Source organism: Panthera pardus, unplaced genomic scaffold (genome assembly GCF_024362965.1).
Source record: "Panthera pardus isolate Hobbes unplaced genomic scaffold, ASM2436296v1 HiC_scaffold_13, whole genome shotgun sequence".
Classification (NCBI taxonomy): Eukaryota; Metazoa; Chordata; class Mammalia; order Carnivora; family Felidae; genus Panthera; species Panthera pardus.
This window is the reverse complement of record NW_026526688.1, coordinates 188,721,322-188,736,553: the sequence shown is the minus strand read 5'-3', so window position 1 is coordinate 188,736,553 and position 15,232 is coordinate 188,721,322. Positions and strand designations below refer to the sequence as shown.

Genomic DNA, 15,232 nt, shown 5'->3' with positions numbered 1-15,232 from the left:
CTGCAGGTGGCGGATGAAATGGCCCACCTGGCTGGATGGGAAAACTGCAGAGCTTGGAAAGCCGGCAAGGTCCGAAGAAAACATCTCTGCCATTTGTATTCACCTACAGTCTCCACGGCAGTCTTTGTCTTTGGAGAATCAGAGAGATACAAGTGATGAAAAAACAGAGAATTGACAGAGACACAGCAGTGAAATCACTACTGTTGGTTTTCAGTGGGGCATGGCAGATTCACATTTGCTTGGCTTCAATCATTTTCCCTTTTCATTTCTTCTCACTTTCTGATTTTTCTTTCTCCACTGTCTCTCTTTACCTTCTCCTTGCTCCACAGCTTCCTTTCAGTACAGTTGCCAGCATCCAGGCTGTTAAATATACACTGTTAAACATTCTTAACCTGATGTAATTAAGGGAAGGAAGTCCGTCTGAATCAATGACAAGCTGGAGAAATAAGCAATTTTTAAGGAAATGAAGTTTTATTACTCTTAGCGATATACTGAAACTATTGAAAGCAGTTAACAGAGTTACATCACTTAGGAAATGGATGACTGACTTAACTCCCACATAAGCACATATTGTAAATTTACTGTTTGAAATAAAATGTGTGTTTTGCTTTTTTTTTAAAGACCTTTCCTCCTTGAATAGACTAACATTTATTTCTTTACAAATTGCTTAGCAAACATTTTTTTTTTTTTTAATTTGAACATTGTGGATGTTGAGATATGAATGCAAATCTCGGGTGTTTAAAATTTGGTGCTAATGAGGTCAAGACCACACACTAAATCTCTCTATCTGCCAGTTATCTCTGTTGCATGGTCACAAGTATGTGAACCAAAAGCTCTGATCATAAAGACGCGTTAGGGGAGAGGATGTGGATGAATCCATCCAATATACCTCCACGTAATTGGAAAATGGCTCTGTTGTCATCAGCTGTGAATCCGTGGTTAGTAGCTTCATCTTTCTTAATGAGCATCAGTTATCTTAGAATTTGAAAGATAATTTTAGCACCATCACTGTTAATCTAATAACCTATTCATTTGATATTTCAACTTTCTGCTTTGTGGTAGTGTTAACTTAAAATTAGATGAGCATTTTCTGTTTTCAGTGATAGTTTTTGCATCTATATTTATATCCTACTTGTTAAGGCTAATACTGTGTGAGCTCATACAATTGCATCTGAACTCCGAGCAAAAAATAATGATCCGTTTCATGAGATGAGTGATTTTTACAGACTTCTCATTCCAACTGAAAGGGTGCTTTTTTCCCTTTCATTAAAATGTATTTCTCAATTAAATTAAAATGCAAATATAGACAGTCTGTGTTTATGGTTTTAATAGAATTATTGAAAGAAGGTTTTAAATCAACCTGCTGTTAATATTTTATGCAGGAACTGTTGGTTTTATTGTTGGGCCAGGACTGCCATGTTCCATTTTCAAGATTACTTAAAGCGTTGTGAAAACTTAATCATATTGCCCAGGTTTTATCAGTTTTTGGCCACTCTTCTCTAGGATATTAAAATGGACCTCTTTCCTTTATGCTTTGTAAGTTATGCCAGTGATGTTGGAGGAGTATCAAGTACTAAAACTTTAGAATCCCTTGAAACTGAGTGATGACAAATTTACTATTTGTTTTTCAATAAATAGTTTATTGCACAGAATTGAATCAACTCAAATTTAAGAGAACCATATTTTGTAATTTATTATTAAATTAAAGATCTGGAAAAATACTTCAAGAAATCATTTCTTTAAACCTTTTAATTTATATTATAAATATAAAATATTTGTATTAGAAATTATATCCAATGATACGGACTTAATTATGATCCTATTAGGATTGCTTTAGCTTTTTTTTTAAGAAGTGTTTTATCATTTGTCAACCACATGGATTAAAATCATTTTTAAATAATATTTTATAACTTGACCTTTATCCTTTTTGTCATTTTTAGTGATCTCAGTGAAAACCAAATTCAGGCAATTCCAAGGAAGGCTTTCCGTGGGGCAGTTGACATTAAAAATCTGTAAGTATTTTTTTTTTCTGGTTTATACTGTTGCTGTAAACATTATCTGTTTTCAGAGTTAAATATATATTGAATAATGCATCAGAAAAAAAGTGAAAGGCCTATTTATCTTTATGCTTGCTTAGGAGAGCTTGTAACAATAAGTTTTAAATTGCTCTGACAAGGTATCTGGAGACATTCTCATGTAAAAGTTGTCTTGCATCTGAAGTTAGTATCAAATTCATTCTTCTAAACTCTGTGATTAATCTTGTGAAATCTCAAGAAATGATTTGATTAAAAGGTATTTGCATTGTATTTTCTTCGCTTTTACTGTCAATGTACTTCATTAACTCCCTTTTCTGTTGTTATCAGTGTTTATTGGAAATGCAGAACATAAGCTATTTTTTTCTGGAAAGAGTAGATAATATTTTCTTGTTAGAGGTGCCTGCAGCCTGGAGCTATAGTTTTTTTTATCGCTTTTAGATCACTGTTTTCATTACATGCCAAAAGGGTGAGAATGAGAAAATTATGTCTTTCCCTTTGTGTGAATATTTTTCTTACATATTTTTCCCCTTGTATCTTTATAAAAGTATATGTGTATAATCTCCTTTTCAAAGAAGGGGGAAAAAAGCATGAGGAAGAAGGAAATTGTATTTCTGTATTTTCCCTTGAGAAATCTAGTGTCTTGTATAGAAGTGTTTTTTTGTAAGTGCCTATAGCTTTGAAGATACATATCAAATTGAAGATTTCAGGGACAATCCTAATTTTGTCAATATGTGTGTTTTATAAATTTTTATAAAGTTTAAAATACTATGCAAGCCTTTGAAAATGATGGGTTTTTTATTGGCTGCAAATGCTAGGACTTTAAATGTTGTCCTTAGCTTTTACATGAGTTTGGAATGTAGTGGGGAAAAAGCCCCTATGTGCTGAGATTAACTAACAGGAATTCAATATTTCTTAGCTAGTGATAAACAGTGCAGGCACTTTTCAAGAATTAACTTATATTCAGCATTCTCCATGGTGGGTTACAACACTACTTTTCCAGTAGGGAAAGTGAGACAGGTGTTTTCTGTCATCAAAGAGGAGGACCGTTTATAAAGCTTCGAGTTTTGGCCTCTACATCTTCTCTTCCACATAAATGTTTTTTGTTTAAAATTTGTACTTTCTAGGGGCACCTGGGTGGCTCAGTCGGTTAAGCGTCTGACTTCGGCTCAGGTCATGATCTTGCGGTTTCTGAGTTTGAGCCCCGCATTGAGCTCTATGCTGACAGCTCAGAGCCTAGAGCCTGCTTCCGATTCTGTGTCTCCCTCTCTCTCTGCCCCTCCCCTGTTCACACTCTGTCTCTCAATAAAAAATAACCGTTAAATTTTTTTTTTAATTTGTACTTTCTAGATGTACAGGTAAGGACAGAAAAATACAAACTTCTAGATACAAACTTCAGAACCATTGAAATTCTAGCCCTAGGTTTTCATGGATGTTTACATGTGAAGGGGATTTTATTTGCTTTCTTTTTATCTTTTCTTGCTAGGCCCCTTGCTAGGGGAAGTCTTCAGGGAGATTCTGTGATGTAAGATGTTCAAAACTAACTTTGTATACTGTGTGTACTGTATACTTTGTATACTGTGTCTGATCCTATAAAGATCCCAATATAGCACCTACTCAGGTCGCCTATATGTCACTTAAAAGGATAGTCATGACTACAGTTGACCACCCTCTGGGAATGCCACTAGCAATCTTACAATAGTATTATCTCTAAATCCTTAAAACAGGTGGCTTTTAATCTTCTTAGTAAAGATATTCAGGGAATTCACGTGTATAAGTAACCTATAGTCCATATTTAAGGATGCATTTGGGAATGGGATACCAGTCATCATGGGATTCCTTCTTATGTCCTCTTCGTTTATCCTTTTTAAAGACTGTGGTTTTAAAAATTCAGACATAAAAAAGAAAGTGAAATGTTAGCCATTGTGCTATATTGATTTAACAGGATTTTGAAACACTTTTATCCCCCATGTGCATTATATACATAATAACTGCCGTGTTTTTAGACATGACAAATTGGCAAACTCCACTGAGTCTTAGTTTTACTTTTGTAAAGTGAATATGATAATTGCTTGGGTTTGTTGTGGTTATTAGGGAAAGAAGATATGTGAAAGACCTTTTGGTAAAATGCTGTAATATAGAGTGTATCATTTCATTCTGTAAGTATTCACTAATCAACTTCTAGAAGTTGGCCCTTAAAAAGGGATAGCAAAAAGGCAGGAAAGAAGAACATGAAGTAATTTGCAGTATTGGGCATGGGTAAGACAGGTTTGTGTCTATTCTGGGTCCATTAACCATGGGGCTAATAAGTGGAAAAGGAAAATATAGCAGAAAGCACTAAATATACACAAGACCCTGATTTAAAAACAAGATACTATGTGCTGTAGGTGCCAGGGAAAGAGAGAGATAAGAAATATTGCTTGAGGTCATCAGGGAAATCTGTAGGAAACAGTTTCTGAAAGAAAACCTAAAGGAATCTTCAAGGATGTTGGTTTGTGTTACGTGTTGGTGAGTAACAGCAGATAAGGGTGGATTGAGGAAGTTAGAATTTTTTAAAGAAACTGTGCAAAGTTAGAATTGATTTCCACAATCCTCACTGCCTTCCATGCAATGGTGTCAAAGGCCGTGAGAGCAACACTGAAATACCACAATGCACTTCTAGCTTTATTTAATTAATCAGAATCATAGCTACAATTTAATAGAATTTTACCCTTAAAAGGCATGTTTCTATAATTAAGACATAGTTCAAACCACATTGTTTAAAAAAAAAAAAAGTCCAGGTTCAGGGGGCTTTTTATGAAGATTAGTTTTATCGTTAAAAGTTAAGAAAGATGCCTGGTAAAATATGTTAGAGCTGAGGGTAAATTTTAATTCATATTATTATTAAAGGCAAATATCGGTCATCAAATAATGACTCCATAAAAGCCCAGAAGTATTAATATTAATATTATTGATATTCAGCATGGGAAAGACAGGTATAGCACTTTGTCCTTTTCGTCATTCCACTGTATGCATTTACAATTTGGACAGTCCTGCATGGTGGATGGCTACTGTTCCAAGTCATTCAGAGAGTAAAAGAGAAACAAGAAGGCTAAACTGAAGGAATATGTCCCTTAGCTGCGTTACGATGTTAACCACGATATTTTGTATAGGGTTGTCTAAATGCCCAGTCTGATGCACTGTAACAGGTTGATTGGATTTACCACATTCAGGCCTTATTCAGAGCAAATTCCAGTTAACAGAAGATTTTCACTGGAAGCACTTACTTTAATCTTGTGGATTGGCTAAATATGCTCATGGCGGCATCTTGACAATATGAAACTGATGCTGTGGAAATTTTGCAAATTAGCAGATCTTATTCCTCTTCCTTCAGGCAAGCCACATGAATACTATTCTAGGCAGATGGACATTTATCTTGCTCTTAAACATCTCCAGGGAGGAATTCTCGTAACTTTTTTTGCTTATCGCTATTAATTTCTTAACTGGAATAAAACCCTGTATATTTTATTTTTGTTACTTCATTTTCTCCAGCTGCAACTTAAACTGTTTTCTTTTTCTTGACATTTTAGATGGTGAGATCTGAGAATAACAAGATCATATTAAAATATCAACTAAATTACAATGTTTGTAATAGTCACTGGCAGCGCTTTCCCATAGAATTTACATCTGTTTTTAAATTCTCCAGTTAAGTATGAATTAAAGTATTGATACCATATTATTACCAACTGATGTGCCACCAAAATGATAATCAATGTGTATAGGACTTTTCTTTATAAATTTTGTATATGTATTTAATATATTCAACACTGATGCAGGAAAGCCTTTTTGCCTCCTGATCAAATTTTGAATGAAAACACGTTATATTATTTAAACTATTTTTTTAGAGGTATCTGTGAGATATTTCCATTTAATTGAGTAATTTAGGAGAATATTTAAATTAAACCCTCCTTTATTGCTGAGACTTGTGAACTTATTCTCTAAGCAGGTACCTAATGGGAATAAAGATTTTTCAAGTCTTTTGTTTTCATGATAAAACATTCCTAGTTAGAGTTATCCCAAGATTTGAGAAAAAAACTGTACAAATCAATGAACTTAAAATTAAGTAGATTGCTAGTTGCTCTTCACGTCACAAAAGTAAACTTTAATGTATTTTTAGTTTCTTTAGTGAGTGCACCATAAACACTTAAAATAGTTAAATTCTGGGCTCCTGGGTGGCTCAGCTGGTTGAGCTTCCAACTTCCGCTCAGGTCATGATCTCGTAGTTAATGAGTTTGAGCCCCACTCAGCTCTCTGCTGTCAGCGTAGAGTCCATTTCAGATCCTCTGCCCCCCTCTCTCACTGCTCTCCCCCTCCCTCTCTGTGTCTCAAAAATAAATATTATAAAAAATAGTTAAGTCTCAACACATATTCTTTTAGACACCCTTGTAAATAAAGTAAATCACACTTGCATATTCTTCTTTCGTTTCGCAGTACTCCCTCAAAATGTACTCTATGTTCTAGTCAAACTGTAATGTTTATCGTTTTTAAGTAAATTTATGTCTTTCCCATTTGCTTGCATTATCCAGTTCCCTTAACCCTATATCTCATACCCACCTTTGGCAGGAAGATTGCCTCTTGGTAAAAAACAGGTTAGGCAAAAATATTTATAGTTATCTTTCTTTAACATACATTAATTTATAAACAAAGGTCAGGTTACAAGATGATTTAGTTTTGTTTTCTTTGAACAAGTTATCACATTATTTGGGAAACAAATATGTACAGCCATGGCTTTGTAGGAAACACTCACCCAATGTGGGTTGCAATGGTTATTGGCAATAAGAAGATTTGGCAAATGGGAAAGACAGAGTTAATCCATATACTGTTATATAGCTATTTATATTATTTAGAAATTTCATTTTTTTCTGGAACTCTGTCATCTTTGACTTATTTTATCACTATCTCAATTAATACTCATAGAAGAAAAATTCACTATTCCATACTAGGGAGACAGAAAGACTTCTGTATTTTACTTAATTTTATACACTTCTTTAGTTTTAATTTCTTTAATATTTATTTATTTTTGAGAGAGAGAGAGAGAGTGTGTGTGTGTGAGAGAGAGACAGAGAGAGAGAGACAGAGAGAGAGTGGGGGTAGGGCAGAGACAGAGAGAGAGAGACAGAGAGAGACAGAATCCAAAGTAGGCTCCAGGCTCTGAGCTGTCAGCACAGAGCCTGATGTGGGGCTCGAACCCACAAACTGCAAGATCATGACCTGAGCCAAAGTTGGATGCTTAACTGACTGAGCCACCCAGGTGCCCTGTACACTTTCCTAGTTTTAAATACCTCTCTGTTGGATACTTCATAACAATAAGGAAACTAGTGTTGTTCACATATTATAGAATCAATATGTAATAATTAGAAGAGTATATTATATATTTTACAATGCAAATGTAAGACTTCAGCTTTTTGTCATTTAAGTTGTCATAGTTGCAAACTGTCTGCTATAATCAGCTAGTTTTCATGTTTAATTCATTACATTTCTTACCATATTATATACTTAGCTTATTATCATAAAAATAGGCGTGCCTGAGTGGCTCAGCGGGCTGAACCTCTGACTTTTTATTTCAGCTCAGGTCATGATCTCGTGGTTTGTGAGATTTCATGCCTGCTTGGGATTGTCTCTCTCCCTCTCTCTCTGTCCCTCCCCTCTCACACGTGTGTGCTTTCTCTTTCTCTCTCTCTCAAAATAAATAAGCTTAAAAATAAATAAATAAGTAAAATTCACTGTTATCAAATTTAAATGATTTCTTTTAGTCCCCCAGCTTCTTGAGTGTTTTCAGTAAACCTGAGGCTGAAGACACTTTGAAAGGGGAGGTTGGTTTCTCACTCAAGGGGCTTGCTATCCTTCGTGTTAGATTAAATGTCACAGGTCTTCAGTGGGATGTAGAACCTTCTGAACAAACTTGTATAGATGGCTTTTCATTTAGAAAGATCGTAAATGAACTTGAGTTTCATTTCAATAAACAGAGCTCCCTTTAACACCCAGAATGTTGTCTATAGACAGGGATTAACCAGCGGTTGTCTGGGTACTTACATGTAAAATACGCTAGGAACTCAGGCAATGCTATTAGTACCCCGGGAACTGTCCGTGGTCCTGTAACTTGTCTGGTTTGCATTCACTCTAAAGGCATACTGAATTCTGATAATCCCCAACAACTATGATCACGTTTGCGTGATCAACAGTCTCTCCAACTTTTCATTTTGCTCTGTCTCCAGGTGCGTTAGCATTTTTTCTTCAACGATGTCATTTTCTTATGTAAAAATGAATCTATATGACATATCTTCATAAACACTTTCCAGAACAAAATAAAACAAACAAAACACAAGAGTATCTGATTGGAAATCCAATTCACATATGTATAAAATAAGAATTGGCGTGATCTTTCTGAAACTGTCGTGTTGTCCTGGAGATAGAACAGATCTTTAGTTTTCTTGCTTCTCCAACCCTAAACAGGCACACTTTGCTACATCTGAACTATTACAGTAGTCTGCTAATTGGATTTTGATCTCCAGTCTATATTCTCATTAGATAATTTTAACACTGCAGACAGATTTGTTTTTATAAAGCATTGTCTTTTTTGTCCCATCACTGTCTCGTTCAGAATCATTCAGCTTATTAACAATAACAACACTTTGTATGGGCACTATGGCAAAGCCTTGGGGATATAGTAGAATATTGTCATAGTTCTATAGGTTCTGAAGAATATAGACTCTTTCCTGAAAGAGCAGTGACTTCTATTAATGGCATAGTCTCTTTAGATGTTCTGACTAGGCCTAGCATTCTGCCATCCGCCCAGGGTCCCAGCCCCCTCTCCTACCGAATCTACACAAGCTTTTTGCTCAAGCCAGAATGGCCCCTCTCTAGCAAGTATTCACGGTGAACATTGTAGACCTTTTGCTTACAACTGCTCTTGATGGAGTCTTTTCCCTCCAGAGGGAAGACACATTTTTATTTTCTGTCTTTCTGGATTCTACCTGTTTTTTAAGGTTCAAGTTTCTTCCTTCCTCACACATGACTACTTTGGCCCAGGGTAATCTGTTCCTTCCCTGACATTCTGTAATACTCTTTATATGCTGCATTCTGCCTTGAAATTTGGCCATCAGAGATTTAACTGAAACTTTCATATGCAGAATGAACAGCTCTTTCCCTAGACACTTACTTTGTGAGGGAGGGCTTCAGCAATACATAGATTTAAATTTGAATCAAGATTTCACCACATATTTACTACCTACTTTGAATAAGTTATTGTACTTCTGTGAGCCTCATTTTTTTCATCTGTAAAATCAGAATGATGATAACATTTACCTTTTCAAGTTATCATGAGGAATACTGAGATGGCATCTCTACAGACCCTGCCACTTGCTATGCATTCAATAAATGTAACGAATTATTATTGTCAGTTGCAGTTTCTACCCCCTCTTATTAATTTGCAAGAGTTCCTAGAACATGAAGGGCAACTTAATTTTTCCTCCATTTTCTGATACCACTTTATTTAGAGCTTATCTTTTTGCTTTTCCCCAATAAACTAGCAAGTGGATATAACTTTATACCATAGATTATTTCAATAAAAACTGAGATTCTTTATTCCTGTGCAAAAAAAAAAAAAAAAAAAAAGAAAAAAGAAAAAAGAAAAAAAACCCACAACATTGTGCTTGAAAGGTTACAGAAGGGTTAAATTCCCAAATAACAAATTATTTTACATTCCTCAGGATAATCCTTATCTTGGTTGTTTTATTCACTAATACCTGAGTTAGCACTGATTTGTTTTTATGCTGAGGTTAAATGACATGGTTGCTGAAACTTCTGCCTACAGTGTTCACTTATATGGGTCAATTTATATTATTCTTATGTTCTCGATACATTATAACCTAAATTTGTACTACTTCTTAAAGAGTCATTATTGGCATAGGATTTGTATATTTAGGCACTCATATTGACTTGAATTTTATATACACGAGGGAAGAAATAGAACAGATCGTGCCCATATCCTTAGAGCATTCTTTTTCTTTTCCTCCCATTTGATTTATATGTTTTATCAGGGTTCTTTCCAAATGGCATAATGTTGTTACTACCTCCTATTGATTTTAATCATTTTGATGTATTTTAAGTGAACTAAACTTCTGGAGTTTGCCACTCATAGTAGTATGACTATGAACTAAACTTTCTAGTACCTAAAGTATTTCTAGTATTCTCTGGTATTCTAGTATTTCTCTAGTATTTCTAGTACCTAAAAAACCCTCGAAAACCAGAGCATATTTTGTTGAAAGACTGAGATACTCTGACTTTAAAGCTATTAAAGACATTTTATGTTCAGCATTGTTTCAGAGTTAAGTAAATTTTACGGTGTTCTAATTCTTACAAAAAGAAAGTAAATTAGTAATAAGATTTTACTGCTTGGACGCTGAAGTGACACATGAAATTTTCTATGGGTAAGGACAAAACCAACCGCAGTTAATGCAGGAATGTGAGTTTTATATATGTGATTCAAACAGTATGGTATCCAAATTTTAATAACAGAAAACAGGAAATTCCTGAAAAAAAAAAACCATAAAGGTAACAGAATGCAGTATCTCCGGTTATATTTCAGTATGCCAAGTAAGCAAATGTTCGATCTTTCTGTCTTTTATGTGCCCATATCTAAAATTGGTATTTTGCAGCACTATATGAATATATATATATATATATATATATATATATATATATATATGTATGTATCTAGAATTAATCCAAATATGAAACTAGACTAAATTTTTTTTAGTGTTAAAGACAATCAGATCAGGTTTAGAAATTTTACATGTGTGAGGCACAGAGTCATACCGCCAGATAGAGATTCTTGTGCGTTACCCAAGACTACATTTACCAGTAGCAGGAAAAGTTAAACCGAGCAGGCTAGTGTTACTTGAGGAGATCAGAGTACAAGTGGTTAGGAATGAAAAGATCATCATAGAATGTTAATCCTGAGAGAGACCTCAAAGGTTTCCATTCTTTTTAACATCATCATTTTCGTAAAATTAAAGATAAAGCACTTGGTTCAAAACACACACTTACAAACTAAGACAGTGAAGGATCAGACGGAGATAGAATTTGGAATTCACACAGAAACAGAGGAGCCAGGACGTAGGAAGTACGGGAGAGAAGACACAGAAGTCTGTGCTAAGACACGTCGGCCGAAGGTCTGAAAGGTATCACCGATAATAATATCTGTACCATTCTTTCTCCCCGGAAAATGAGAAAAGTGCTAGCTTGCTTCTCAATGGTACGTGACCCCTGTGCCAGGAAAGGATCCTGAAGCTGTCTCTGATGTATCTTAGTGCCCTCATTATCCAAAGATCAACAAATTTGCCCCGTGTTTGACTGAATAATTGTAACATTACTTTTTGGAGAAGTGGGGGGAGAAAAAAACCTCTCCTCTTACTAATTCCTTAATTCAGAATAATTTCATTGCACTATTGGAAATCCCATCTAAACAGAATCAACCTGTCACTAAATGCATGGCTGAGAACAGATCCTTTCCTATTTACAGACAGCAGAAGTGCCCGGGCTTTGCAGGGTAGTAGAGAAGGAAATGAAGTGGGTAAGAGAAAAGGAAAAAAAAAGTGCAGAAAAATAGTCCAGAAGCACTGAAATAAAGTATGCTTTTGCATAGTTTTGACAGTCTTTCTCTTGAATCATATACAGACAAGTGGAGGTTAGTGCAGAGAGATTTTCTCAGGAACAGTCAGAGCAGGCACAACACTTCATGTAAACACTCCTTTGGATTTAACAAAGTCCACCAATTGACGAAAAAATTATTTTGCTTGTCCTTTCATACGAGTGACTTTTTTCAAAAAAATACCTTTGTTCTCAGAAGATGCATGGCCTGAGATACGGTGCATTCAGAAAACTTTTAAGGAAAACTTTGGTCCTATGAGAGCCAGATATTCTTAATGCTTTAGCACCAAGAAGGACTTAAGTTTCTGCTAAGAATCAGAAGAAGCCTGTAACCATGAGCCATGTAGAACAGGGGTGAAATTACCAACTTTTCGGCAGCATCTCAACTTCTGGTGGTATAGGGAAATCTGCTTTTCTGTCCCTGTAGAACGAGAGTCGCTTGAGTGCTTTCTGGCATGCTAGGGCTTCCCCTTTGTGTATAGTATGCATGATTTAAAAGAAGCAGTGTCAGCACTGATTTATACATTGACAGCTAAGGATAATAAGATATGGGCAAACATACAGCTCACCCTTTTACAGATTAACCTGGAGACTGCATTAGGCAAATTTGATAGCATTAAAAGATTTTGCCAATTTGTCTGGAAACAATTTCTCTTTTGTAGTGTGTCAAGGGTAACACTTCATGCCATTGTACTAATTTAAATGGCTTTGATAAATTGTTCAAGAGGTTAGAGAATAGTAGTGTAGATATATATTTAGCACTTTAAAATAAAAAGGCTGTTAACTTAATTGTTAAATGAATTTAATCTGTAAAAATCAAAAGTGCCCAAGAATGGAAGTGTTTTCTTGGAACCACAGCATCCATATTACATCATGAAGCTTTAAAAGTCTTCTTAGAAAATAAAATTATACTTCTGCATTACTTCCTAATAACTAGAAATGCTTTAAGCTATTACAGCAGCATGGATGGTACCTATTATTTGGGGAAAGCCTTAGTTTATAAAAGCAATAAAAGCATATCTTCTCCAGAGTTGGTTTTTTTTTTTATGTTGCATGTCCTAGATTGTACCATTTGCATGACATCAAGGTAGTCTTATGTCCCCTAGAGACCTTCTTAAAAATGAGATGTATATTTCATGAGACATTCTCTATGTACATAATTTCTAAAGTAAGGAATTTGAAGAGGCCCCTCTGAAAGTCAGTGGATTAAATCATTGCACCTTTATTCAGTATCCTTCTGAGAGAAACAGCTATTTTATAGGAATGTTTAAACAATTCTTTTTAAGAACACACCTCAAATGTAAATTAGCCTTTTTGGTGAATTTTGCACTTGAAACAAGGGCAAGATTCATTTGTATGAAGATCATAGTCTTACCCCTGTACATGTGCATTCCCTCCCAATTCATGAAGAACTGACAACTCACCTGACTAGTTCATCAAACATTTTGTTTCTGTCTCAAGTGAACCATTAAAATGCTCTTTCTTTACTGGAATAAGAATATCGCTAAGCAGCAAGCTACTAGTTTAAATAACAGCTGCTTATTTAAAAAAAAAATTAAAACAATGTAAAGATAGGACAGATAGGATTTCATACTTATTAGCTGTTTATTTCAAACAAATAAATTCCTCCACATGGATAAAGGAAATTTTAGTTCCAGAAACAACTAGCAGGAAAAGCCAACTTAACCAAATTTGGAGCAACTTTGTTTTTGTTTGTTTGCTTGTTAGTTTTCATCTTTAAATTTTAACAAATAAGTGCTCAAACTACAAGAGAACATCCATTTGTTTGCATTTTGTATTATTTAGAAGCAACTGAGAAAGCTTTTAAACTTTTTGCCAAAGGTATATGTAGTGTTTTAATGATGTTGCTGCAGTATGTGTTCTTAGCATTTGGGGCTAAAATTAGCATCTTTGAGGAAAGTAAAAAAAAAAAATCAATTTTTAATACTTTAAAAACTTCTGGAAATTTGAGAAGTTTCTTAATTGAAAAGTATGTCATATTTACAGTGCAGAGAATTCGCATATAATGAACAATTACAAATCATGGGAATGGTGAATATTCACGTAGAACAAGACTGGCTTTCTAAAGTGTATTCCTGGTTGAGAATAGCAGGGAGGTGTGTGGGACCTCATTTCTCTCTCTTGACTGGGAGTTCTCGAAGGAAAACTGCTTTTAAAAGAAGGAAACCTAAAAGTAGTCTTGCTCTTTCTTGCCAAGGATAGTGAAATTAACATGCAGCTGGGCTTCTCTGATAAATGGATTCTGTTAGGTCACTGAGGGGGTGCATGTGACATTAAGTGATTTACAGTCCTTTACCTTAATGAAATTGTTTCAGCAAGATGACGCTGAAAGCTCTTAATGGATAGCTTTTCTTGATGTAATGAAATTGCATTCCTATGGCATTTAATATAAGGTGCAGTTATTATTTACTGGAGCTTTCCAAGGGCTGCTATTTGCACAGACAGTTCAGAACAAAAAGAGATTTCAGTAGCGGCACCGAGGCCAGAATGGCTTGTGACATTCTTAAGCGGATGAGTGTATTTCTGAGAGCATTTCAGTTAGTGCAGTCAGAGCTTCGGAGACCCTTCAGGAGACTTCTTTTCACCCAGCGCTGCTAGTCTCCAGCCTTTTACTTATATTCTTCTAATCTATTTACAGGCAACTGGATTACAACCAGATCAGCTGTATTGAAGATGGAGCATTTAGGGCTCTCCGGGACCTTGAAGTGCTGTAAGTATTGCTTATTTCTCTTACTCTTTTGAACGGGGGCTTTGTGTCTGGGGAGTGCTAATGTGGAAGCTTATCTGCTCGCTCGAAACCTAGCGTCAAAATGGTCTCTTATAAAGATACCTTAAATAACTCATGGGGAATATATGAGTTGAAATGTGTGTGTGCACAGCCGTGGGTATCATTTCTGCATATTTAGGCGAAAATGTCTATTTAAGGAGGACGTTCAAATGTTCACAATACCATCTTTCAAGTGTGTTTCTCCTTGTAACAAAATATTCTCATTCAAAGGATTGGTGAGGCTCCCTAGAATTGCCAAATATTAGGATAAAAGCAGTTGTATAAGAAAAATTACAATAAAAAATGAACTTCTTAGTTTCTGATGAGTTGGGTTATTATATAGTTGCCATGCAATGGAAAGATGTTGTCTCATTTTAAAATGCCATTTTTAACCAGATAGCATCATTTTTGAAAGGTGATTCTAGAAATCTGCTTTTCTGATTCTAATAAGTTGCCCATTGGGTCCATTTTAAAGTCTTCACTACTGACTTAGGAAAGCACAGCACACAGACTTGAATTATAACTGGCATCCTCTCTCTTTCCTTACTGGGCAGACATGGCTGACAAAATGGGCTAGAGGCAATCTGGTAGTCTCTACAGACCTTTGACTTGGTACAATAATTTTAATGGAATTATTATGATGAGAAATTATTTTAATGTAAACTAGAGTTACTCAAGCCGTTGAAGCTGCCTGTCCATTTCTGGAATTTTTTTTTTCCAG

General features: G+C 35.2%; 1 protein-coding gene across 9 annotated transcripts in view; it reads left to right on the top strand.

Moving 5' to 3' along the window:
- Nucleotides 1-15,232, top strand: part of SLIT2 (slit guidance ligand 2) — a 375,202-nt gene that overhangs the window by 218,938 nt on the left and 141,032 nt on the right. For all 9 annotated transcript variants that reach the window (XM_053901653.1, XM_019453603.2, XM_053901651.1 and 6 more), the window contains 2 exons: nucleotides 1,941-2,012; nucleotides 14,383-14,454. In XM_053901653.1, coding sequence (XP_053757628.1) covers nucleotides 1,941-2,012; nucleotides 14,383-14,454 — 144 coding nt within the window. The remainder of the gene's footprint in view (nucleotides 1-1,940; nucleotides 2,013-14,382; nucleotides 14,455-15,232) is intronic.